The sequence below is a fragment of the Punica granatum genome, chromosome 7 (assembly GCF_007655135.1).
Source record: "Punica granatum isolate Tunisia-2019 chromosome 7, ASM765513v2, whole genome shotgun sequence".
Classification (NCBI taxonomy): Eukaryota; Viridiplantae; Streptophyta; class Magnoliopsida; order Myrtales; family Lythraceae; genus Punica; species Punica granatum.
Genome location: NC_045133.1, coordinates 7,446,369 through 7,469,911, shown reverse-complemented (window position 1 = coordinate 7,469,911; position 23,543 = coordinate 7,446,369). Strand labels below are relative to the sequence as shown.

Below are 23,543 nucleotides of genomic sequence, written 5' to 3'. Positions count from 1 at the left end.
CCGATATTGTAGTGTATAGTATAGACTATACATATGCAAGGGCACATTCGGAATTGAAAGCAGGCGAAGTTCCTTTCTATGACACATATTATATAATAACACATAAAAATACTAATTATATATAATTAAAAAGAAAAAAAAAAGAAGAAGAAAAAGACCGACTAGGAGACCCAGGTTTCAGCGTGTTGTATATTCTGGTGGCGCCAAGTCCCAAGCATGAGTTATCCTCTTCACCATAAATGAAGGAGAGAATTTCATGGTCTTTTGTCTTCCTCCTCCCCCCCTCCCCCTCCCCCTCCCCCTCCCCCTCCCCCCATCCATATATCCCCTATTTCCTCTGTCTCTTTCTCTCTTCATACTTACATATATATATATATATAGACATATATAGCTCCCCTTTTTCTCTCTGGATTTCTTTTTTAATCAACTCATCCATCTCATAATCTCTCTTCCCCTCTGTGGAAAATCAGAACAAGAAACCAAACCTCCAGAGAGAAAGGAGAAAGAAACAAAGCTATAGATAAGTAGACTTTGGGAGGAAGCTGGGGAAGGAGAGAGAGAGAGAGACAAAAGTCCCAGAGCCAAAGGAATACTTATATATTCTATATATATATACATATATATACAAAATTTGCCTTTTTTTACTTCTCTTGTTCTATCTGTCTTCAAATGTCAAATATCAGTAGTGGTGGTGGTGGTGGTGGTGAAGTTGGGAGCTTCTCTTCATCAGGGAACAATACCCCAGCTCACAACAACAACAAGAAGAACTCTTTGTTGCTTTCAGCTTCTTCAACTGTCAGCAATGGCTCCACAGTCAATCCTCCTCCTCCCACCTCAGTCAACAAGAAGAAGAGAAACCTCCCAGGAACCCCAGGTCTGTCTGTCTGTCTGTCTGCTTCACTTTGATCTGCTTACCATATATTCATCAGTTAATTATATATATTCACTTCTATATGTATATATATGTAACCATATGTGCATGTATACATACATATGTATGAGATGTATGAGTGTGTCGGAGATCGTTTAATTCATTAATTTCACCTGCTTTGGTCAAATTTAATCAATCTCTGCAATTGCAGGCAATGATTTCATGGAGGAAACTGAATTGATTGCTATTTACCTAAACAATATTTATTGTTACTATTTCAAGAACCTTGGCAGCATAGATGATTAATATCCAACTCTACCACATGTTTATTCTTCACCATTTTTTTCCTAGAATTAATTGCATGTAGGTTTCTATTCTGGGTATAGATGATAAGTATATATAGAACCTTCAACCAGTTTCGTACTACACAATGTTTGATCGAGACTCGAGAGCGATATCCCCTTCTAGTTAACATTCCGAGTGAGACGTCTTTTGTGAAGTAATAAAATCTGGCGAACCCGATGTATAGAAGAAATTAGTTTTCACCACGCTAAACAAAATCAAATGGGAAAACAATTTTCTTCAAGTGGCTAGTGTTCTACTAATTTATAACTGATTATTTCACCCAAAAAAAAATTCACCCAAAAAATTAATTGCTGATTAATTAGCTGAAATGGGTTTATGGGGAATTAAGAATTTATAAATTATAGTGAAATTATCGGAGAATTATTGGTGAGGAGAGAGGAGGGGAGGTGTAGGGTTCAATTATTGGCTCAGAACTACAATGATTGCAGTGGGGAAACTGTAGTATTGTGTTGGGCTTTTCAATTTTTGATGACAATCAATCTCTGCTTTTCTTTTTCTTCTTTTTTTTTTCTATAACTCTTTTTTTATTAACCCTATTAGGAATTAAATATAGAATCCCAAACACTTGTCCGGGTCAGTCTAAAATATATTGGGTAAAAAGTACGTGCATATATTCAAATAAATCTCTCTTTTTTTCAAATAAATTTCTTGATCTCAAGTAATTTTTTACATATTTATTTGTGTTATAAATAAATTATCTAAATCTTTTTACAGAAAAAATAAATTATCTACCATTTCATCTATTAATTGTACAGTACACTATACATATATTTTGAGTAAAATACATAGGAATAATTTTGTAGAATTTTCACACCCTCCATATTGGATATACATTCGTAATTTCCTTTTCTTTCTCCTCCAATCCTTTTAATCCTTTTTTACTTCCTTTTTTTTTATCCAATCCCCTTTTTTTCCATTTGAATGGCTACAAATAAAATACTGGATTTTACAAAAATACTTCTTTTTTTTTTTTTTTGCTTATAATGAGAGTGTATGTACTTCACCCGATTAATCTCACGGTTCACGTGAACACCCTGCAAGCTCACGAGATAGGTAAATTCGGCCACAAGCCATGCAGGTGGGCCTCATATAAAGTATTTTTCTGCATGGCGTGATTTGAATCTGTGACTTTTCCTTGATCGTTACACCCTTTAACCACCAGGCCAATTCTATTGGGTTTGCAAAAAATACTTCAAAATGAACGGTGCCCCAATAATTAATTTATAGTAATTTGAGACATTTAACTATTTAATCATTATTATTTTAGAAAAAAAAGCCCATTGGAAATGCCACGGCTGACTATCCGATTACCTTGTCCCCGACATACAAAAGGAGATTTTATTGACAAACCAAGTGTGTACACGAGAAAGTCCTTTTCTTTTTTCAAATAAAAATATATGAATTTTTTTTAAAAAAAGTTTGTGCATATAGTGAAAAGGATGTCTTAGTATATATGTATTAATAATATCTCCAATATTAATTACAGATATACTAAAAGATTTTCAAGTTCATCGAAAATTAGCAGACTGTAATCTCAATTAATTACTTTGCCCAGACTGCGCAAGATGATTAATAATTATCATTTTCACTTTGATATCCCGATAATTTTTTCAAACTTAATATTCTAGAGTATCGCTTCTATGTACATGCAGATCCAAATGCTGAAGTTATCGCACTATCCCCGACCACCCTCATGGCTACAAACCGATTCGTGTGCGAGATCTGCAACAAAGGCTTCCAGAGAGACCAGAACCTCCAGCTTCACAGACGAGGCCACAACCTACCGTGGAAGTTGAAGCAGAGATCAAGCACCGAGGTCCGGAAGAGAGTGTATGTGTGCCCTGAGCAGACGTGCGTGCACCATAACCCTGCACGAGCACTGGGCGACCTTACGGGTATAAAGAAGCACTTCAGCAGGAAACACGGCGAGAAGAAGTGGAAGTGCGAGAGGTGCTCGAAGAAGTATGCGGTGCAGTCGGACTGGAAAGCTCATTCCAAAACGTGCGGCACGAGGGAGTACAAATGCGACTGTGGAACCATCTTCTCCAGGTTCTCACTAATTAAATCCATATCTTTCTACCATACTTTATGCTTTCTTTCGACTATCATCCGGTAATTACAAACTATCGTGAAACACCTCGTTAAAAGTTTAATCAACTGATCAGTTAAGGAATGTTAATTCTAGGGTTAATTAGGGAGATTTCAAACCAGTTAAGAATCTTCTAGGATATAAGCATGCTGATTATTTTTTCTTTCTTTTGGTGAAACGTGCTAATTAAGTTTTAGCAGCCCGCTCGGCATAGTTAGGTGGGTTGGCAATAGTATGAAACTAGTTTGTTGGCTACAATGATGGGTTTGTTATATGTCTCTTTTCAAGTAAATTAATTTTAAAAAACTAACGTTGGGCTGTTTAGATAATTTGATCTCGTTCTATTTCGAATTCGAGTTTCATGAATGCATTAAATTCATAATTGGGAGAGTTTTATATTTTAGTGAACCGACTCGATGCGAACCTAGATTAGTTTATTCCTATTTGGATTTCCAAATACCTGTTGATGCGTACCGAAGGAAAAATAATAATTTTAAAAAGAAAAGGAGAAATCAATGTGAATTGGTTTAAATAACTCGGCGTCTATTCCACTAAATAAACTCTCATATTCGAGTTTTTGAATGACAAAAATACACGTACATTTGAAAGATGTTTATCCCTTAGTGAATCAACTTGACTCAAATCTAGATTTGAATTAGTTGGACCCATTAAACTTGCAATACCAGTTCATCCATGCCGAAAAAAGAAACCAGAGAAAAAAAATTAAGTAAACAATCTGCTTAGTTGGGTATAAGTAATAAAAATCTGTTTCCATCGGGTCATAACGAAAATAAATAAATAAACATAAATAGAAATCAATTGTTTACATTAACTTATGTTATTTGATGTTCTTTTTTTTTTGTTGAACTAACTTATATAAATCCGTTAGGCGGCTCATCACGTACGTGGGCAGTTGCATGGACTCACTAACTTTCAATATTGAATCCCTATTTTGTGCTTACAAATTATTGATATCTTCTTAGTTGATTAAGATTGCTAAAATTAAAGATCCAATAAGTCGCATGACCTGATAACATAATCAACATTATTTAAGAGATTAGTTGGATAAGTGAAGTCGTGGTCTATATCATATCTAAATTTAAATTGGGTATGACGAACATTTTCCATATGCACGATGCGATTGATTTGAAACTTAATAATTGTATAATGATTTTGTAATGACAACATTTAATAAATTTTGTGGACCATCGAACATTATTATAGCTCTATTGTTGTAATGGGCAAACCATATATTATAATTAATTTGCATGGCCTCTAATATTAAGTAATAATTTAATTTAAATTTCGCTAATAAAAAAATGATAATTCTCAACTTTGAATCTCAACCACCCCTTTGGAATCATTTATTATAAGAAAAGATTTTAATTAATTTCATTTCAGTTAGATTCAGTTTAATTTAATTGTACATGAACTATGTATGTTGTATGAAATATTCATCGGTTTAATTGAAATGAATTGAATTAATTGGATAGCAATTGCATTAAGCTCATGACAATCGATTCAATTGAATCGTGATCAGATATTGTTGATTTTAGACTGATTAATTTCGTATCCAGAATTTTACATTTTTAGAATTTCTTATATCTTTTGTAATCTAAATAACATATTTCAACTGAATTTTTCTCGAATGAATTGAATCTGGCATGCAAGTCGATTTTTAATGGATAAAGCTTGGTAGTTTTTTTCTAATTAGTAATTTATTGCATTCAAGCACATGGCTCAAACATTTAATTTTATTTCCTAAAAACTTTATGGTATTAGGCCGATAAGTCTCCATTATAACCGAAAAATTTATCACCTGCAGACTATTACTACAACGAACTTACGGTTTCCGTTAATTTTTTAATTTATGTTACAGAAGGGACAGTTTCATTACGCACAGAGCTTTCTGCGACGCTTTGACCGAAGAAAACAGTAAAGTCAACCATCAAGGACTCCCTCCGAAGCTCACCGCACCAAATGCAACAGCCCAAGTTCATCCCGAGCTCTCTTCTTCTTCACTTCCCTTGCACAACCCCAACCCATCTTCTACGGTGCCCGAATTCCTCGACCACTCGGACACCAAAACTCATTTACCGAACTTCCAGAATGGAGGTTTCAAGCTCAATGGTAACGCCTACCCAACAAAGGCCTCGAACGGTGTGTTCTCGATCGGGAGTCTCCTCGGCTCTTCAGCTGCGAGCTTCACCAATGTCGGGAATGGCAGCAACAACCAACTGCTTGGTTCGGCTCATATGTCTGCCACCGCATTGCTTCAAAAAGCAGCCCAGATGGGTGCAACTGCAAGTAAATTATCGTGATTATACAAAAATATATATTTTCTCTGACTCTGTAACTATTTGTAGTGACTACTTTGTACAAATGCTGACATATTGAACTGCTGATATTATCGACAGGTTTGAATTCTCCACTAATGCAGCCAAACTACGGTACGAAGATGACATCATCAATGTCATCATCTATGGAAGAAATTCAACAACTCAGTGGTCCATACAATCATCACATCCAAGCTGACCAGAATGGCCAGTCCCACGTGACCTGCAGGCCAGTCGACGGAGGGTATGATGATCGGTTCATGCAAAAGGACGATCGACAACAGGAGATCTCGTCGCATTTTTTGGACGTAAGCAATGGCGGTGAGGAGGCATCCGGCCTGGTGAGCAATATGGGGATGTTCAACAGATTATTGTTTGATCAGAACGGTCTACTGCCAAAGAATGTGGAGCATGAGGATGACCATATGGGATTATTCATCGGGAGTGGCCGAGAGACGATGACTGTCGATTTCTTGGGGATCGGAGGGACGGGATCACCGAGGAATTTGCAGGAGCATCAGAAAGAAATTTTGCAGCTGAAAGGGTTTCATAATCAACAGAGGATGGTAGGATTGAGTCAGTTACATCAGCAACAAAATGCCATAGTGGAAAAATCTATGTGGGAGGCTTAGAATGTTAAAATTTTTACTATTCGGTGAATAAGCACTTCGGTCTATCTATTGCTGCTATAAAGGAGAGACCCTTTGATTTTCCGTTCTCTATCCTAAATTGTTCATATATATATAATTTATTTTTCTAATTATAAGAGCCACATATTTGAGTTAATATAGTAAATTCAAGATTCCCAATGATTAATCTAGATTCAAGACTCAATCCCGAAACTACCCAACAATTAATCTAGATTCAAGACTCAATCCCGTGTACACTCCCAACGTTAATCTAGATTCAAGACTCAATCCCGAAACCTTACTTGAATGGAACAGACGCCGAATCACCTAAATCGACTTCATGTTAATCAAATTTAATTAATTTAGTCATGTACAAAGCAAGTTGCTAAAGACTTAGCAGGTCATTTTAATTTGTGATCTTAAAGAACCTTACTTGCTTAGGTAAAAAGTTACTTAACACTTCATAAGTCACCATAATATAGTTGCAACAGGCTAATCATTCATATCAAACCTGCAAACAACAACAGGCTTGGATTGACGTTAGAGCTGCTGCAATCGTCATGCGAAGATGTGGTTGACACTGGAAGAACACAATTGTACTCGCTATCACCAACTGTGCAGTTATCCCAAAAAAAAAAAAATCCACCAACTGAGCATCGAGAGATTCGCGTCGTTTGATGAGGCACGGGATACTAGTAGTCTAAAGTCTTAGATTGATCTACCAGATATATCAGTAGGTCCTTGTGAAGAAGATTCTGCTATCATGCGAAGATGTGTTTGACACAGGAAGGACACAATTGTACTCACTATTCACCAACTGAGCAGTAATCAAAAAAAAAAAAATCCACCGACGGAGCATCGAGAGATTCGCGTTGTTTGATGAGACACGGTATGCTAATAGTCTAAGGTCTTAGATTGATCTACCAGATATGTCAGTAGTTCCTTGTGATGAAAATTCTGCTATAGGTCCTATCAGATATTTAATCATAATGTTCTTCAACAATTATTGCAGCGTTTTGAGCGAGTTCAGTGTTGTCAGTCTAGATATCGTTGCCTGGTCTTGCTTCAGAACGCCAATTACAGCTTCATTAGCTTTCAGAAGAACTGCATATGCCTCAGTCTGCAGGGTGTTTGCATTAAGCAAAAGCGTCGCCACCGACACTCAAGCAGTAATTGTCGTAATTTGATCTAATGCTACATAACAGTGGCAGAGTTGTAGTACAGCAATTCATCGTCACTGTCACTGCTGGTAGCCCGTGGCCTAAGTTCAAACTTTCCCCCACTTTGAAAAGGGGGGTCATGGCACACACCAACATTCTTGCGATTCGGGTTCCCGTTCAGTTTTATACAATGAATCCTCTACGGCCTTCTCGGTTTCTTTCACCAGCGATAAATGAGTTACTTTCTTTACTTCATCAATAGCATCTTCGAGCTTAGGAATAACATAATCCTTCATCACCTCAGCCATCATGTAAGAGCCTTCTTGACGTTCAAGAGCTCACCATCATGGGCAAGCGATTCTCATCTTAATTGTTTCCAGCAGAATAATTATTTTTTTTCCAGAAACTCATTTCCATGAGCATTTCAAATGTTTTGCTCAATCGGGTGATCGGCGCCAGCCGGAAATAGGTGTCTATGAACTAACAATTTTGTAAAGACAGAAGAAAGAAAAAAATTGTGGCTAAACAAAGAAAGAGTACAATTATGCAATTACTTGCGAACACCACAGTCGATGCGAACTCGCGAACACCATATATATGCCGAGTTAAGTTAATCCCTCTTCGACATCAACCACGTACATTGGCTACTGTTGCTGATCCGTAGGGCTCACATTAACTATAAAATGTTCCATTTGACATATGTATAGATAGCTTATGGTTCTGTTTTAGTGTGAGTGTGTGTGCGCGCGTGTTGGGGGGAGGGGGGGGGGGGGGGGGGGGGTTGGGGACATAAAAGCTTTTTTTTAAAAAAAAAAACATCTATTGACAAATTAAAGACACATACAATATATTGAACTGGAAAAATATGAACCACCAGAAGTGGATAACACCAATCAATAAAATTGCACCAAATGAAACTGTTTCTTGCAATAAAATTACATCATAGGTAACTCTAAATTTCAGCTCATAGAGTGAAGTGAACAACATAAAATGTCATTCTTACGGCACAGTATTCCCAGTCATACTTTCCGGCAGGTTTACACGGCTCAGTCCGGCGGGGACAGGAAAGAACCGCGCATTCGCGAACAAGAGGTCTTAAGTCGACCGGAGATTATCAGAACTCCTGCTGAACGGTTCGCGCCATTAGCATCCACCTTCCAAAGGAGGATTCTTGCCGGGGTTGGGTCGGCTTCGCTCGTCGCCGTCGGGGCAAACTTCGCTGGACTCACGAGCTTCCTCCTGGGATTCGCTCCGGAGAGCGGCCGCAATCTGAAGCTGGACGTGCTGTATCCTATCAAAGGGTACAGTCGCTACATCGAGGTGAATGAAGGATTCGGTTAGTAAGTTCAGTCATCTACCAAAAACATGTCTTTTTTTTTTTTTTTAATGTTAAGCACCGGTAGCGATCGGTTTCTTTTGTGATGGTTAAGTAGGTTTGATTGAATGACAGAATTCATTTATCCCGAAAGCTGGGTCGAAGACCAGACTGTGTTTTACCGAGCCGTTAGGAAGGCGGAACTCGAACGATCACTCGATCCTCCTCCCCTGCGCAAATCTTCTCGGCAGCGGGAGAATGTGAATGAGCCGATCGTCGCATTTGGTCCGCCTGGCACCAGCGGCGAGCTCAATGTCAGCGTCATCGTCTCAAAGGTCCCTCTCGATTTCTCGTAAGTATGGCTTATCCGATAAGGGGTATGATTTAGTAAGATTTATTCTGTTTTACTTGTTCACTGAATAAAAGGAAACCAGTGGCTGTTCTCAAAAATCTATGATGATACCTATATCTCTTTGCTTTTGCAGAATTGAATCTTTTGGGGGACCAAAGGAGGTAGGCGAAGCCGTGCTACGGACTGTCATAGCATCGAGCCGCCGTCCCAACGTGAAGGGAAGCTTGATCGAGTCAAACTTAAGAGAGGATCCATCAACGAATGTAAGATATTATGGACTCGAGTTTAAGGTCGAAAGTCCGACGTTTCAACGGCACAATGTTGCTGTTTGCTGTGCTCGAAGTGGTAAATTGTTCACTCTGAATGCTCAGTCGCCAGAATCTACTTGGCCTTCCGTGAAAGCGGACTTCTACACGATTGCAGGCTCTTTCAGGCTCACTTCTTAATGTTCAGGAGACCGGAAAAATAATGTTTTATTAATTAACCTGGTTTCTGTATCCGGAGCATCTCTAATGAACAGGTGAAAGATTCGATGCCAGACTATGTAATCATATACAACTTCTGTACAAATTGTTCAGGAGCACATTATCTGCTTTCGCTAGGTCGTTCTCTCTAAGTTCTCTGAGACCATTGCAGTGAGATATGGATCCTCAAACCCGAGTTCTGTACCGTACCTGCAAATAACTACAGCAAAATTTTTGCACGGATAAGCGAGCAAGTCTCTTATATGTCCACTGCGACGAAACCTATCAACGGACAAAGCAAAATATAGAACAAGTCCAGACTACTCTTTCTCTGTCTTCTTTCCATGTCCCGCTACTCCTAACAGGCCGACCCTGACGGTTTCCCATCTCTTTAAAAAGTAAGCTATAGGTGGATACGAACCACGACTACTGAAACCTTCCCCAGAAGAAAGAAAACACGAAAAGGATTAGAGACAGTTGCTTACTTTGGATCAAGAACCAGTTTCTGCACTTCTTTGATGGCTGAACTTGCAGCATATAGTGAAATCTTCCCTACCTGCATTGCATCAGAACCCGACATTAGCTTCTCGGAAATCCAAAAAAGGACTAGTGTATAAAGATATTAGGAAACTCTATGTTTCCAAGGGGAAGGTTCCTTTGCCTGACCTCGAGGGTTTCAAGTTTTGCTTCATGGTCATTGGGAAGGCAGTGGATCTGTTGGCCTAATCTCACAGCTTCCCCTATACTCTCGGGTGACAAGAAGTCCAGGGCCACCTGTACCGTGGACTGTTTCAAACCAAAGAAAGAGAATCGATTACATAAAGCTCAAACTCCAAAAGTACAACCAATATGATGGAAAGGGTAGCCTGCAGGGATGAATACAGCTTCTACCATATGTTTTTCAAATGACCATGGCTCTATACCTGAGAGGGGTGAGTGAATATTTGACTGTGAAGAGATACATCCCAGAGGACCCCTGAAGTAGTGCTTTCATAATTCTCTTCATCAGAATTCTTTTCTTCAGTAATAATGGTACTTTCATTTTTTTTATGGTTCGTTGTTTCAGGTTCATCTGCAGCCAAATATCCACCATAATCTTCTCTTGCATCATGCCCGTTGAGATGAAAACCAGATGAGGTTCCTTCACATGAGTGTAGTATTGCATTCCCAAAAAGCTCTCGTCCATCAGAATGTCCATCGGAGTTCTGAGTCTTCTCTTCATTTGATTTGCATTGATGTTCATGGTTCACATCACAAGTATGTGCCAAGAGATATCCTTGAACCACATTCAGACAGGCTTAATCCATATCTTAGACAATAAACCATAGATTCCAATATAATAGATAGCAAGATATTTGAAAGGTCCCCTGCATTTTTTGCAGACAAAACCAGAAAAAGGCCCAATTATCAGGTCAAAGCAAGATTAAGGAGCATTAAAAAACTTATGAACTGATTTTAGACTTGATGATTTATACATAATTGAGCTGGTTGAGGATCGTCAAAGAGCTTTGGAGGTACTGTCGATACGACCACGCACTTCAGGTCAGTTCCTTTCCGACCGAACCTCGAGTCTGTGAAATTGAAGCAGACCTTTGTACTGTTCGGATAGATGAATCCTGTATGGTCATGGCCATGCTTTGAGGTTAAGCTTTATTAACTGCATGAGCTCTTAGGAAAATCTCCTGTCTATGTCGATTGCGGATCACCTTTGATCATTACTATCACCTGTGTATGCTGATTACCGATTGAGCGAATGACTAGCTCATTGCCGTATAATTCGAACGTCGATGTATAGTTTCAATCACTTGGTAGTTATTTCTACTACTGAAAGAAAATGATGCAGACTTAATAATAAGGTAAAAGTGCAGAATCATTGCTTGAGGATGGATGCTGTTCATCTATAGGGTTGTGAAGAACAAGAATGAAACATCATGCCTGGATTGGTTACCCTTTGCTAACAAGTAGTTGTTTTGATGCTTGAATCTGCCTCTTGGATAGCACAAAGATTCATTCAACGAGCATGCGGCGCTCTTGGATCTTATATCAAAGGTCAAAGGGGTAGCTGCAGCTGAGAATTGTACATTGAAGGTTGACACTAAGGTTATAGCTGCAGGAGACAGTGAGAATGCTCCACTAAGGAAAAGGTGATTCGGCCCTCGACACTACCACAAGGGAAGATGGTTCCTTTGTTGGAGGCCTATCTATGATGATATAACTTACAGAGCCAAGGCTTCTAAGTTTTGGTCGAGCACTATCTGCCACTTGCATTCCCTAGAAAAGAGTCTTGAATTCGTAATCCGAACGAAGTTCTTCCAAATACTATAATGAAGATTTTTGTTGCGCCTTCTGTAAATGCTACAGTCTAATAATAAAAAAAGGCCTGGTTTTTTTTTTTTTTTTTGCTTTTCCATGATCTAAGAATAAGCTCAATTGGTTGGCTGAAAAAATTAACAGAGAAGACGATTCTATCCAGTATTTTCTTCTCTCCAATATCTTCTCCTCTCGCTAAGTCACGCATTAATGAAGTAATAGGTGACCAATATACTAGTCCAGTGTTATCACACTAGTTGATCAGGAGTTTATTCCGATTATTGAGGAATTGAACATTCATATGTTATACAAACAACTTTATTTCCTGATATTTTTTCTTATTCCTGCAGCATTTGATGTTCTCATTATTCATCACATTTCAGCACTACAAATTACTTTATTTCCTGACATTTCTCTTATTGCTGCGGTCGCGGTATCATCTCAAGCTAGTGGGACCTTATCCTTTCTCTTGCCAGAAGCTCGGCAAAATATCTATTCATGTATACACGAAGGATGATGCTAGAGAACCCATCCCATCTGTGCTACTTCTGTTGAGTGGGGATGATGGCTATAGGAACAACTCAGTCTCTAGTGCCGGTGGAGAATTCCTCTTTGATAACTTATTCCCCGGAAGTTTCAATCTGCATCCTCTGCTCAAGGTACTGAAGTGGCATTCTCGAGAAATTTCTGTTAAGTTTATTCGTTTCTCCCTTGTCTAAATATTTTACACTTCTGATATTCCGATTTGGGAGCCACGATATTTTGTTACAGTAGTGCATTTTCTGGTCTAGTTAATCCTGAAACCACAGTGGAGTTTGCGTTTGAGACAAAACATGTTACTTCGTTTATGTGTGAACCGGGGTCATGATCGGAGATTTTCCTCTCTTGCCTGTTGAAATAAGCATTGTAATTAAAACTTACCTGCCACTTCTCATTCAATGTTGATATGCCTAATTTCTTGCAGGAGTATGCCTTCTCTCCTGCAACCCAGGCAGCAGAACTTGGTTCCGGAGAATCCAGAGAAATCGGGTTCCAGGCAACTCCTGTTGCATCCAGGTTCGTCTAGACACTACTGTTCTTAAATCTTAACTCAATTCTTGCATATGTTTAAGACGCATGACGGAAAAAGATAGAGATAATACAGTGTAATTTTGATATATAATATCCCCCGTCTTTTGGACTTTCCTCACGATGAAGAAACTGTGATAAGGCCATTAATGGATTAAAATTGAGTGGAAAGAGCACCATTAACTTCACCATTGTTCATGACTATTTCCAGTTAAGTGGGTTGACAGTAGAATTCAAATCTCCATTTGTTAGTTGCAATTTTCTATACTGTCGTTCTGTCAGAGTAGGAAGTTCATATGAGTTTGGGGATTGTGATTATTTGAAAAAAAAAGTTTAATGAACTACTTGATACAACCAAGAAATCTCGTATTGCTGTACAGTGAGATGGCAACCCATCTGCATGTTTAGGTTAATGTCTGAAGCAACGTAAGCCATCACTAAGTGATTATTTACAGAGAAAAAGTGTCGAGACTTGATTATGCTGATCGTGCCTTTTAATTCAGTGCTATGGGTGTTGTCACACTTATGTCGGGTCAGCCGAAAGAAGCTCGTTCGGAGTCAAAAGGCTACTCTGAGGAGACACACGGACTCTGCTGAAAGCTTCAATCTGAGAGGACTTTTTCCGGACACCGCACATGCTATCCGGTTAGTGAGCAAAGATGGCCTCAGAAGCAGTAAGACTGAGCGAGCCTCCCCGGCCATAATATGTTACCGTCATGGTAAAACCATCTATAATGCACTTCTTTTTCATTCACTCATATATCCTCAATATATGTACAGCCTGGATATTGATGTTCAAAGCATTTGGTTTTTGGTCTCTGATCATCTTAAGTTCCCACATAGAAGGACAGACGATTGGGCAACTGCACTCGAGTCTTATCGTCGAGATTAGATATCTTGTCGTCGAGATTATATATATATACTGCTTTTTAGGGTTTGGACTCCCCCGATCCAAGTAAACTCGACTCGGGTCCTGCCATGCCATATCTTGTCGACGTTCTGCATCAACCGGAAGTAAGTCCGATCTAGTCCTATATCTTCGCAGCATTCATGTAGGTAAGGTAGCTAAAAAAAAAAAAAAAAAAAACACGAGTTGAGAGTGGTTGACTGAAATAAAACAACTATGTCATGCTAGTAAGAATAAAATTATGTTGACTAGCTAGCGAACGCCACAGTCGATGCAACCTAACTGCAAGCATAATATATACCGAGTTAAGTCGATCCCTCTTCGATATCAACCTCATTGGTAATCTCTCGGTGATCCCTGAAGTCACATTATCATTATTAACATATTAGTTAAATGTTCCATTTTAACATAGCCCTGCCTATATAGTTGTGCTTTAAGAAAAGAAAAAAAAAACATAAAAACTTTGATAAAACGAATCTATATATTGGTAAATTAGCACAAGTGGATAAACGGCAATCAATAAAATTGCACCAAATAAAACTGTTTCTTTCAATTTTCACATACGGCTGCTAGCTCTAAAATTCAGCCATTATTAGAGTGACGTGAACAAAATACTTTCAATGGCATTCTTACGCCAGTGTTCACAATTACACTCTCCGGCAGGTTTACAGGTCTCAGTCCGGCGAGGACGGGAAATTGAGCTGTGCATTCGTGATCAAGAGGTCCTAAGTTGATCGGAGACGAGAACTCCCACTGAACAGTTTGCGCCATTAGCATCCACCTTCCAGAGGAGGATTCTAGTCAGGGTCGGGTTGGCTTCACTCGTCACCCCTGGAGCGAACTTTGTTGGAGTCGCGAGCTTCCTCCTAGGACTCGCTCTGGAGAGCGGCAGCAATCTGAAGCTGGACGTGCTGTATCCTATCTATCTAAGGGTACAGTCACTACTACATCGAGGTGAAGGATTCGGTTAGTAAAGCTCAGTCACTTCATTTGGCTTACCGGAAGAATGGTCCAACATCATACAAGACATCACCTTTTCTATGACATCAAATGTGGTTATCAACTTGTATTACTACGGTCCGATTCTTACTCGGGTTCGATCGAATGACATAATCCATTTACCCTGAGAACTGGGTCGAAGATCATACTGAGTTCTACCGAGCCGTTACCTAGGCGGGATCCAAAAGATCACTCGATCCTCTTCCCCTGAACAAATCTTCTCAGCAGCGGGAGAATGTGAATGAGCCGATTGTCGCATTTGGTCCACCTGGTACCAGCGGCGAGCTCAATGTCAGCGTGACCATCACAGTTTCCTCTCGATTTCTCGTGAGTATGGGCACATGACTTAGTAAGATTACTGTCTTTCTTGTTCGCCGAGTAAAAGGAAACCAGCGAGCGTCCTGAAAAATCAATGGTGGTATGTGCCTCTCTTTGCTTTTGCAGAACTGAAACGTTTGGGGGACCGATGGAGGCAGGCAAAGCATTTTACGGACCATCATAGAATCAAGCCGCCGACCCGATGGGAAGGGTAGCTTGATTGAGTCAAACCTAAGAGAGCATCCATCAACGAATGTGAGATACTATGAACTTGAGTTTAAGACCAAGAGTCCGATGTTTCACCGGCATAATGTTGCTGTCTGCTGCGCTCAAAGTGGTAAATTGTTCACTCTGAATGCTCAGTCGCCGGAACCTACTTGGCCCTCCGTGCAAGCGGACTTCTCCACGATGGCAGGCTCAGTTCTTAATCTTCAGGAAAAATAATTTCTGATTAATTAACCTTGTTTCTGTATCCCGATAATGCAAACTAATACAGGAAATTAAAACATTCTTTGTGTTTTTGCACAACAATTTTTTTTCCAAGAGAATTTCGAATGGACAGGCGAAGGATTCAATACAAGTCTACATAATCATATACAACTTCTGTACAAACTGTTCAGGAGCACATTATCTGCTTTCGCTTGGTCACTCTCTCTAAGTTCTCTGAGACCATTGCAGTGAGATTTGGATCCTCGAACCCAATTTCTGTACTGTACCTGCAAATAATTACAGCAAAAATTTTGCACAGATAAGCGATAAATGTGCACTGCGACAAAACCTATCAACGGACAAAGCAAAATCCAGAACAAGTCTAGACTACTCTTTCTCTGTCTTCTTTCCATTTCCCGCTACTCCTAAACGGGCCCGACCCTGACTTTGCCCATCTCTTTCAAAAGTAAGCTATAGGTGGATGTTAACCATTACTATTGGAATCTTCCCAGGAGAAAAGAAAACAGGAAAAGGATTAGAGACACTTGCTTACTTTGGATCAAGAACCAGTTTCTGCACTTCTTTGATGGCTGAACTTGCAGCATACAATGAAATCTTCCCTACCTGCATCAGAACCCGACATTAGCTTCTCGGAAATTCAAAGCCCAAATGGGAAGGCTAAAGGACTAGTGTATAAATAGGAAACTCTATGGTTCTTCGCCCAACCTCGAGGGTTTGAACTTTTGCTTCATGGTCATTGGGAAGGCAGCGGATCTGTTGGCCTAATCTCACAGCTTCCCCTAAACTCTCAGGTGACAAGAAGTCCAAGGCCACCTGAACTGTGGACTGTTCCAAACCGAAAAATGAAGAATCGATTACATAAAGCACGAGTTCCAAAAGTACAACCAATCAGAAGCACACTTGCCTGGACGTTTCTCATTTGAAAAGGGCAGCCTGCAGGGATGAATACAGCTTCTCCGACATGTTGTTCAAAAGACCATGGCTCTATACCTGAGAGGGATGAACGAAACTCAACTGTGTAAAGAGATATTTTCGTTTTTCTTTTTCTTCTATAAGATTTTAGATCATACTACACGGAACATTATGTCGCTGAGTATCACAAAATGCCTAGAAACTTTCTCATGAACATGAGAAAATTAGCAATGGTGATCATTCCAACTGCAGCATATTAGCCCCTGCTATAAGACTACTTCTTACCTAGACAAGATCTAAAAATTGTTTCTAAACCATGTTAGTCACAGCTCTTGATTTAATTCATCCTACACGGGGTATGCCATCAACAGTTCCAACATGGTTGGGTCAGAAATAAAGATACCCTTTTTCCTTGACAAATTGTGGCAGATTGTTGGTCCTTACCGAATTCCTCCTTCAATTTTCTCTTGTGATGACTACTTAAATATATTGCTTCATCAAAGAGAGGGTATGCCACCTGGAAATCGAGCAACATGTCAGTAGTATGCAAAACTCTGACAGCTCATAACATTAATTGATGCAAGAGATAACATGTAAGAAAACTTCTTTTATGGAAAAGTAACATGTAAGAAAACTTACAGGAACATTTAAACTGCCTGACTTCCCAAACTCCTCCCAGTACATCTGTAAATACTCAATTAACTTGGTTACGTCTTGCCGTCGGAATACATCCCAAAGGACCCCCAAAGTAGTGCTTTCAGGATTCTCTTCATCAAAATTCTTTTCTTCAGTAATAATGGTACTTTCATTTTCTTTATGGTTTATTGTTTCAGATTCATTCGCAGCCAAATATCCACTATCATCTTCTCTCGCATCATGCCCGTTGAGACGGAAACCAGATGAGGTTCCCTCACATGAGCGTAGTATTGCATTTCCAAGAAGCTCTCCTCCATCAGAATGCCCATCGGTGTTCTGAGTCTTCTCTTCATTTGACTTGCATTGATGTTCATGTTTCACATCACAAGTATGTGCCAAGAGATATACCTGAACCACATCCAGACGAGCTCAATCCATATCTTAGACATTAAATCAAAGATTCCAAATATAATAGATAGCAAGATAATTGAAAGGTCCCCAGCATTTTTTGCCGGCAAAACCAGCAAAAAGGCCCGATTATCAGGTCAAAGATTGATAATGGAGCATTAAAATCCTTATGAACTGATCTGAGACTAGATGATTAATTCTTTTCCAAACTATTGTACATGTAGACTCCAGCAACCAAATAAACTGACACTATGCTAGCGCAAACTTCTGTCAAATGTCCAGTAAAAAATTCTAAGGTCATTTGTCGAAAGTTGACATGCACGACTTAATAGGCAAGAAAGTTACCATGTCCCGCATCTTGTAATGTAGATTAGTTACTGAATCACCCCTGCCTAGTTCATCCTTGGTCCCATAAGAAATGAAAATTTTAGGTCCAACATCATTCTGCAAGGAGTAATGAGGCAGTTTTGCAGCCACGTTGAGGACGCCCCATTTGGAATGAATATATTCAAGCAACGGGAATTTAGTGATGAATTCTGTTCTCTGATACAATAGAAACTCTTCACAAGCACTGGGGGGAGGCCAATCCTCTAACTTCAACAATTCTGGCAAACCATTTGCCCGAATTCGTCCCTCTGAATAACCCCTAATGAACTGTTCGGGCTCAATATCAATCTGTTATTATACCACAAAAAACATAGCAGACAGTAAATGTCAGTTATTCACATGTAATCTCAATTAAATTTACAATTCTAATTTGCTGTGCGGAGAGAACAAAACCAGATGTGACAGAAGTTGGAGGCAAAGGACAAGCAACCTCAGAATTGATTAAGCAGTCGATGGCCTTCACTTTCCTATGATCACCTTGCTTTCTCTCTTCTAATGTTTCCTGAATCCCTCTCCATATAACAACAGGATCCCAGCTTAAAATGCATGAACTATCCCAAACTTCTTTGACAATGACAGGTTCACCCTCAGACAAGTGTTTTAGGAACATGCCAATTCCTCCAGTTTTGAGATCTTCAGCTTTGGGGTAATACAAGGTATTTTCACTATCACCTCTGTAAGAATATTGCTCGGGATTTGGATGGTTCATTTCAACACATAGCTTTTCAGGAGCATCATTAACCTTACAGCCATTAACCATTTCCTCCACATTTTTCACAAGTTTTGCAACCCAATTCATCTTGAAGATGCGACTTAAATTGAGGGATGGACAACCACAACCACCATAAATTTTAGGGGGGCATGGAATAGTGCCATCAATGCCAGCTTTCCAATCAGGAAATCTCTCCATGAAATTTATTCTCAGATTGAATCCCTTTAGTGGATCTGATTCATGTTCAGCGCTTTGATTGGCACCATTCTCATTTCCTACTGGTGTTTCTGCAGCTCCTTCCTTGGATGCTTCACGAAGATCCTGACAGCAGTGAAGGCATAGATCATACATGCAATTTGCACAGCGGCGATGGTAATCAATGATTGGAGTTCGACAAATATTGCTGCACAGAAACACATCTAATGAACATAAAATCCTTTCAAAAAAAGCGACTCATAAGTTTAATTTCTTAGCAGAAAATATTCATTTGTTTAAATTAGAAGGGATTGAGAAAAATTCCAGGAAAGCTAAGACACATAAATGAAAGATCAAGAGCCACAATGCAGAAATCCTTTTGTGAGATGCTTTCACTCTTGACATTTCTAGTTCAAATTCAACGTATATAGAGAAAATAGGGAAACAACGAACCAGCACATCTGCTCATCTTCATTCAATTTTGCCCTAGCGAGATTTATTTCGCCTCCTGCAAAGAACTTTGCAGTTTTCATCAGTGATGCTGACATGCCAAAATCTAATATTGTGATGAGAAATTAAATATCTTACCAAGTAACCTTTTCTCCAGTTCTACTTCAGAGCATTGCTCATTATGGATCTGCTGGATGACAGATCGCACAGAGGACAACAAGGAGTAGAGGTACTGTAACTTATCTAGGACAGGTATCTCTCTTATTCTCGTCTGCAAAGGTTGACATGGAAAATATCTCTATGAAGTTCTTGGGTAACAGTGCTGGAAATATCCAGTAAATCTAACAATAATTTGCAGCAGGAAGATGTACCTTTATAAGAAGATCGGCACGCAGGCACACTTTACAATTGCAAGCGCCGCGACATGCAGGGCAAGCCTTTTGAAAATCTTCCAGTGGAATGTCCGAGTAACTAAGATATGTCAATCACAAAAAGTGAATATGTTAATCGTTGTTAACAATAGTAAGCTATTTGGAATATGTTCGAGTGGTATCAGTCTCCTCACCATTGAGAAATGCAGCTATCACAATAACCTCTCCTGTCACATTTGAGGCACCATATGATGCGGTCTCCATATCTGCTCTGGCACTGGTGGCAAGTTATCCCACCAGCATCCTCAGAAGACTCCGTGCTTCCATCAGACTCCTCCTGAAACCATCACATTGATCATACTTGACATATTCTATTAGGGATTGAACATTAATAAATAAAAATTATAGATAAATCAGGGTGATAACTGAAGAAATTTAGGATTAACCAAATAATAGTGAATTATAGAATTCCAGTGTTTCAAATAGGGCTGCACGTTAAGAATGAGGGAAAGATAATTATCCTCGTACACTAATGAATGCTAAATATTGACTAGCTCTTCATGCAGAGGAATGGAGAAGGATATTGTACAAGTGACTTGTGACATCCTTAAAATATTTACAAATACTGCACCAGCAACAATACAAGAGACCCTGCTTGAAAGTGCCAAACTTTGCTCAAAAGTCCCCTACATGTTATGCTAAGGCAGGTGAACTCTTTGCTAGAAACCATTAATATGGTATCACCTTTTGAGAACAGCAATAATATTATCCATATCAAATAGCGGTGACGCAAAATTGCTTTTTTTATTTTTCTTTTAGTCTACTCATATGTACCAAAAATTAACTCACTGAAATGCATTTTTTTTTAATCGTGGCAAGGTACCGAGCTACACAATCTGCAGCCATGCCATTCAGCTGAATCATTCCTAGCATATTACTGAACACATCATCTCAGAGAAAGGAACCACCAAAAAAAATCTACGTATAAAAAAAAGTTACAAAAAATAAATAATAATTAATTCACCGTCATGGGACTAGCATCAAAGCTCCTCTGTGATCTGTTCTTGGAAGAACCCCCTGTAGCAAGTGGTGCTGTTCTCTGCCTCCAGTCCTCTTCAGAGTTTTCAGTATCTCCTTCAGAATCATCTCCAGCCCTCATAAAATTAGGTGAGAACCTCGTAGGAGTTGTCTCGGGTGAGTGTTGAAACTGACTTTTCTTGTTCTTCTTCTTCTTAGAGGCCGGAAGAGAAGAATCCCGGCCTTTCATGCTTATAAGCGGCGTATCAAAGTCATCCATCTCCATCTTGCTCTCCAAATATATATCACTTTCACCTAATGACTTCCTCTTGGCTTTCTTTATACTAGCTCTTAAAGCAGAGTTAGCAGCCCGCTTCTTTGCCTGGATGTAATGCTTCTCGCACACTGTTTTATCCGGCATGGACATGGCAGTGCATCTCCATTGTTTACCATCTGACCTCTTGCAACGCAGATCATCGGGTATCCCAAGGTTGTCCTCGCCGTTCCCGGCCCCTGATCTCAATGAATCCATACTATTCAGGTTACGGCATCAGCGTCCAACAATCAGACACGCACGACCATCTGCCAATACGTTCAACCTGCAGGTGTGCAGTTAAAAGCTAAGTCTATATGAACTTCAAAAATCCTACCACGGCACGAGCAATAGTCAGCCTATCTATCGACCAGACGTACTCAATTTCAGCTAAGTATAATAGCTGTATTCAATTTCACATCAACTGAACTCAATTGCAGTGAGTAAATCAAAGCAGGGCTGAAGTTGCCAGTCACAATTCGAAAAGCAATCACTTTAAACCCGCCGAGCAGAACACGATAACAGACAGAGGATTCTCAGGGCCAAGTCCAACCGAAGGAACACGCGCACAACTCGTCCAGCAATTAACACTCGGAATCGAATCATACAAGGCAGCAGCGGGGAGAGGAAGAGGGCAGAGCAGCCGCACCTGAGCCTAGGGTTTGACAGAGCTGAGCAAAAGCAAATGCCGGCTCGTCTGAGCACTCCGAAACCCCTAACGGAGCGGAACCGTGACAGTATTTTGGGTCTCCGATAAGTTCTGCAGAAGCTGATGCTTACGGACTGGCAGTTTCCTTTTTTTTTTCGCCCCTTCTTATTTTATGAGAGATTGCAGAGGAAAGGGAAGGTGAAGGTGGAGACGTGGAGGGACTACAAGAACAAGTGTACACCGGGCTCACGTAAAAATCAAACCATTGGATAACACATTGTATTCCCTTATATATCACTTGACTGTCTTATTTTAGGAAAGGTTTATGGTGCAACCGATTGCATGGTGCAATCGAGTCAATTAATAAAATCAATATTAATTATATAAGTAAATGGTTTGTCCGTCTCTCGCGCAGTCACCTCCTAATATTAAAACATGGAGAAGTCACATAATCATATTACGATCTCTCTCGTGAAGGCACGTTTGTCGTTTCAATTTTGTAAATATTAAAGATATCACATTTCTCATTAAGAGAGGAATATTTCGTTATTAGTCTTATAGAAGGCAATGAAAGTATTTTTTTTTAATTGTAGAAACGAAACAACAAAATGGCAACCAAAATATATTAATAGCATTCTTTTAATAGCATACATAACCAATCAAAATATCACCTTTCTTATATATATTTGATATATTTATATATATAATATAATATAGAGATGACACACAGTGTTGCATTATAAGAAGCAAACAGACCCTATGTGGCAGCTATATAATATATATATATATATACTTGTTTTATATATTATAATTAAAAATAAACAATCTAGCTAAAATCCATACATTGCATCGATAAAAAGCTAGTATATTTATAAAGTTGTATCCTACCATATTAAATGGGGGTAGAATAGGAAATATTTAATCAATTAATATGTTATATAAACGTTAAATAATATTAATTATTATTATTATAATTATAAAAATTTATTCAAAAGAAACATTAAAGAAGTATTCTAATCACTTATTGTTAGTTTATAAGCAATTGCTATTTTCTTAGTTTATATACATAATTTTAAATATACTAAGAATTATTAAAAATAAGAATTATTAACCATTACTTAATTAATTTTAATAATTATTATTATTATCCTTATGAAAGTTAAATTAAATAAATCTTTCATCGAAGCGGTTAGTCATTTTACATAACTTAATATACGAAGTATGGGTGAGAAAAAAACAATTGCAAATAATAAAGTGGCTAGGAATTTTGCTCTTTTTATTTTATAATTATATTCTTATGAATTGAATTGATAATTGAGATCATGTCTATAAAATATTTTACATGAATTATTTGCTTATGAGCTCTTTAATTAGTAGTATCTAACGTGTGTATGAAATTTATCGTGCTAAAGTTTATATAGTGCGAGAACAATTTTTCTATTTTTTTATGTATTAATATAAACTATAAATCAATATAAATAATTATCTTAATATTTAAAATTTCATAATAAAATTTCATAATAAAATTTGTGCAACATACCGGTTCAATTGCCTTGTTTATTTTATTTATGAATTGTATTTATATTTACGATTACGCCACTATTTATTGCATTTGGGTACTTTATATATATGTATATGTATAGATTTATGGGTAAATTGCCCTAGTAGTCCAAAAGGTTTCATAAATGTTTCAAGTTGATTCAAAAAGTTTCTTTTGTTACTTGACAGTACAAAATGTTTCAAAATCGCTTTTATAGTACATTCCGTCAATTCATGATTGACGCCGTTAGAAAATACTGACGTGGCAAAAAACTTTTTAATAAAAAATATTTTTAAATTTTAATTAAAACTTTAAATTT

The 23,543-nt window shown here is 38.6% G+C and overlaps 3 protein-coding genes and 1 pseudogene across 4 annotated transcripts; 3 read left to right on the top strand and 1 right to left on the bottom strand.

Annotated features, from left to right (window-relative positions):
* The first annotated feature begins 307 nt into the window (after positions 1 to 307).
* On the top strand, positions 308 to 6,422 carry LOC116213573 (zinc finger protein GAI-ASSOCIATED FACTOR 1-like). Its single transcript, XM_031548580.1, has 4 exons — positions 308 to 874; positions 2,890 to 3,286; positions 5,206 to 5,633; positions 5,744 to 6,422. The coding sequence occupies exons 1-4, from the start codon at positions 670 to 672 to the stop codon at positions 6,292 to 6,294; spliced, it is 1,581 nt and encodes a 526-aa protein (XP_031404440.1). The 5' UTR covers positions 308 to 669; the 3' UTR covers positions 6,295 to 6,422.
* A 1,908-nt stretch (positions 6,423 to 8,330) lies between these two features.
* Positions 8,331 to 9,821, top strand: LOC116213647 (psbP domain-containing protein 7, chloroplastic-like). The gene is made up of 3 exons (XM_031548669.1): positions 8,331 to 8,787; positions 8,902 to 9,118; positions 9,252 to 9,821. Exons 1-3 carry the CDS (start codon positions 8,442 to 8,444, stop codon positions 9,562 to 9,564), a joined length of 876 nt encoding a protein of 291 aa, XP_031404529.1. The 5' UTR covers positions 8,331 to 8,441; the 3' UTR covers positions 9,565 to 9,821.
* Positions 9,822 to 14,487: 4,666 nt separating this feature from the next.
* Positions 14,488 to 15,715, top strand: LOC116214358 (annotated as a pseudogene).
* Positions 15,615 to 21,863, bottom strand: LOC116213646 (lysine-specific demethylase JMJ25). Of its 2 annotated transcripts, XM_031548668.1 has the most exons (14): positions 21,685 to 21,863; positions 20,730 to 21,321; positions 19,900 to 20,042; positions 19,706 to 19,805; positions 19,473 to 19,605; positions 19,338 to 19,392; positions 18,408 to 19,092; positions 17,936 to 18,265; positions 17,186 to 17,590; positions 16,991 to 17,063; positions 16,539 to 16,624; positions 16,340 to 16,459; positions 16,167 to 16,237; positions 15,801 to 15,900 (listed from the first exon to the last, which is right to left on the bottom strand). In XM_031548668.1, the coding sequence occupies exons 2-14, from the start codon at positions 21,252 to 21,254 to the stop codon at positions 15,801 to 15,803; spliced, it is 2,826 nt and encodes a 941-aa protein (XP_031404528.1). In that variant the 5' UTR covers positions 21,255 to 21,321; positions 21,685 to 21,863. The 2 variants fall into 2 exon arrangements, with proteins under 2 accessions (XP_031404527.1, XP_031404528.1); XM_031548667.1 differs by lacking the exon at positions 21,685 to 21,863 and having other exon boundaries at positions 15,615 to 15,900; positions 20,730 to 21,254.
* Between the last annotated feature and the right edge of the window lie 1,680 nt (positions 21,864 to 23,543).

Bases quoted from the DNA above. Each gene is read 5' to 3' on its own strand.
- LOC116213573 (XM_031548580.1), top strand. From the start codon at position 670: ATGTCAAATATCAGTAGTGGTGGTGGTGGTGGTGGTGAAGTTGGGAGC. The intron at 3,287-5,205 runs GTTCTCACTAAT...TTTATGTTACAG, and splicing joins TGTGGAACCATCTTCTCCAG to AAGGGACAGTTTCATTACGC. The intron at 5,634-5,743 runs GTAAATTATCGT...TATTATCGACAG, and splicing joins CCAGATGGGTGCAACTGCAA to GTTTGAATTCTCCACTAATG.
- LOC116213647 (XM_031548669.1), top strand. From the start codon at position 8,442: ATGTCATTCTTACGGCACAGTATTCCCAGTCATACTTTCCGGCAGGTT. The intron at 8,788-8,901 runs GTTAGTAAGTTC...ATTGAATGACAG, and splicing joins CGAGGTGAATGAAGGATTCG to AATTCATTTATCCCGAAAGC. The intron at 9,119-9,251 runs GTAAGTATGGCT...TTGCTTTTGCAG, and splicing joins AAGGTCCCTCTCGATTTCTC to AATTGAATCTTTTGGGGGAC.
- LOC116213646 (XM_031548668.1), bottom strand. From the start codon at position 21,254: ATGGATTCATTGAGATCAGGGGCCGGGAACGGCGAGGACAACCTTGGG. The intron at 19,393-19,472 runs GTAAGATATTTA...AGTTCTTTGCAG, and splicing joins ACTGGAGAAAAGGTTACTTG to GAGGCGAAATAAATCTCGCT. The intron at 17,591-17,935 runs GTAACTTTCTTG...GATGTGGTTCAG, and splicing joins ATTACAAGATGCGGGACATG to GTATATCTCTTGGCACATAC.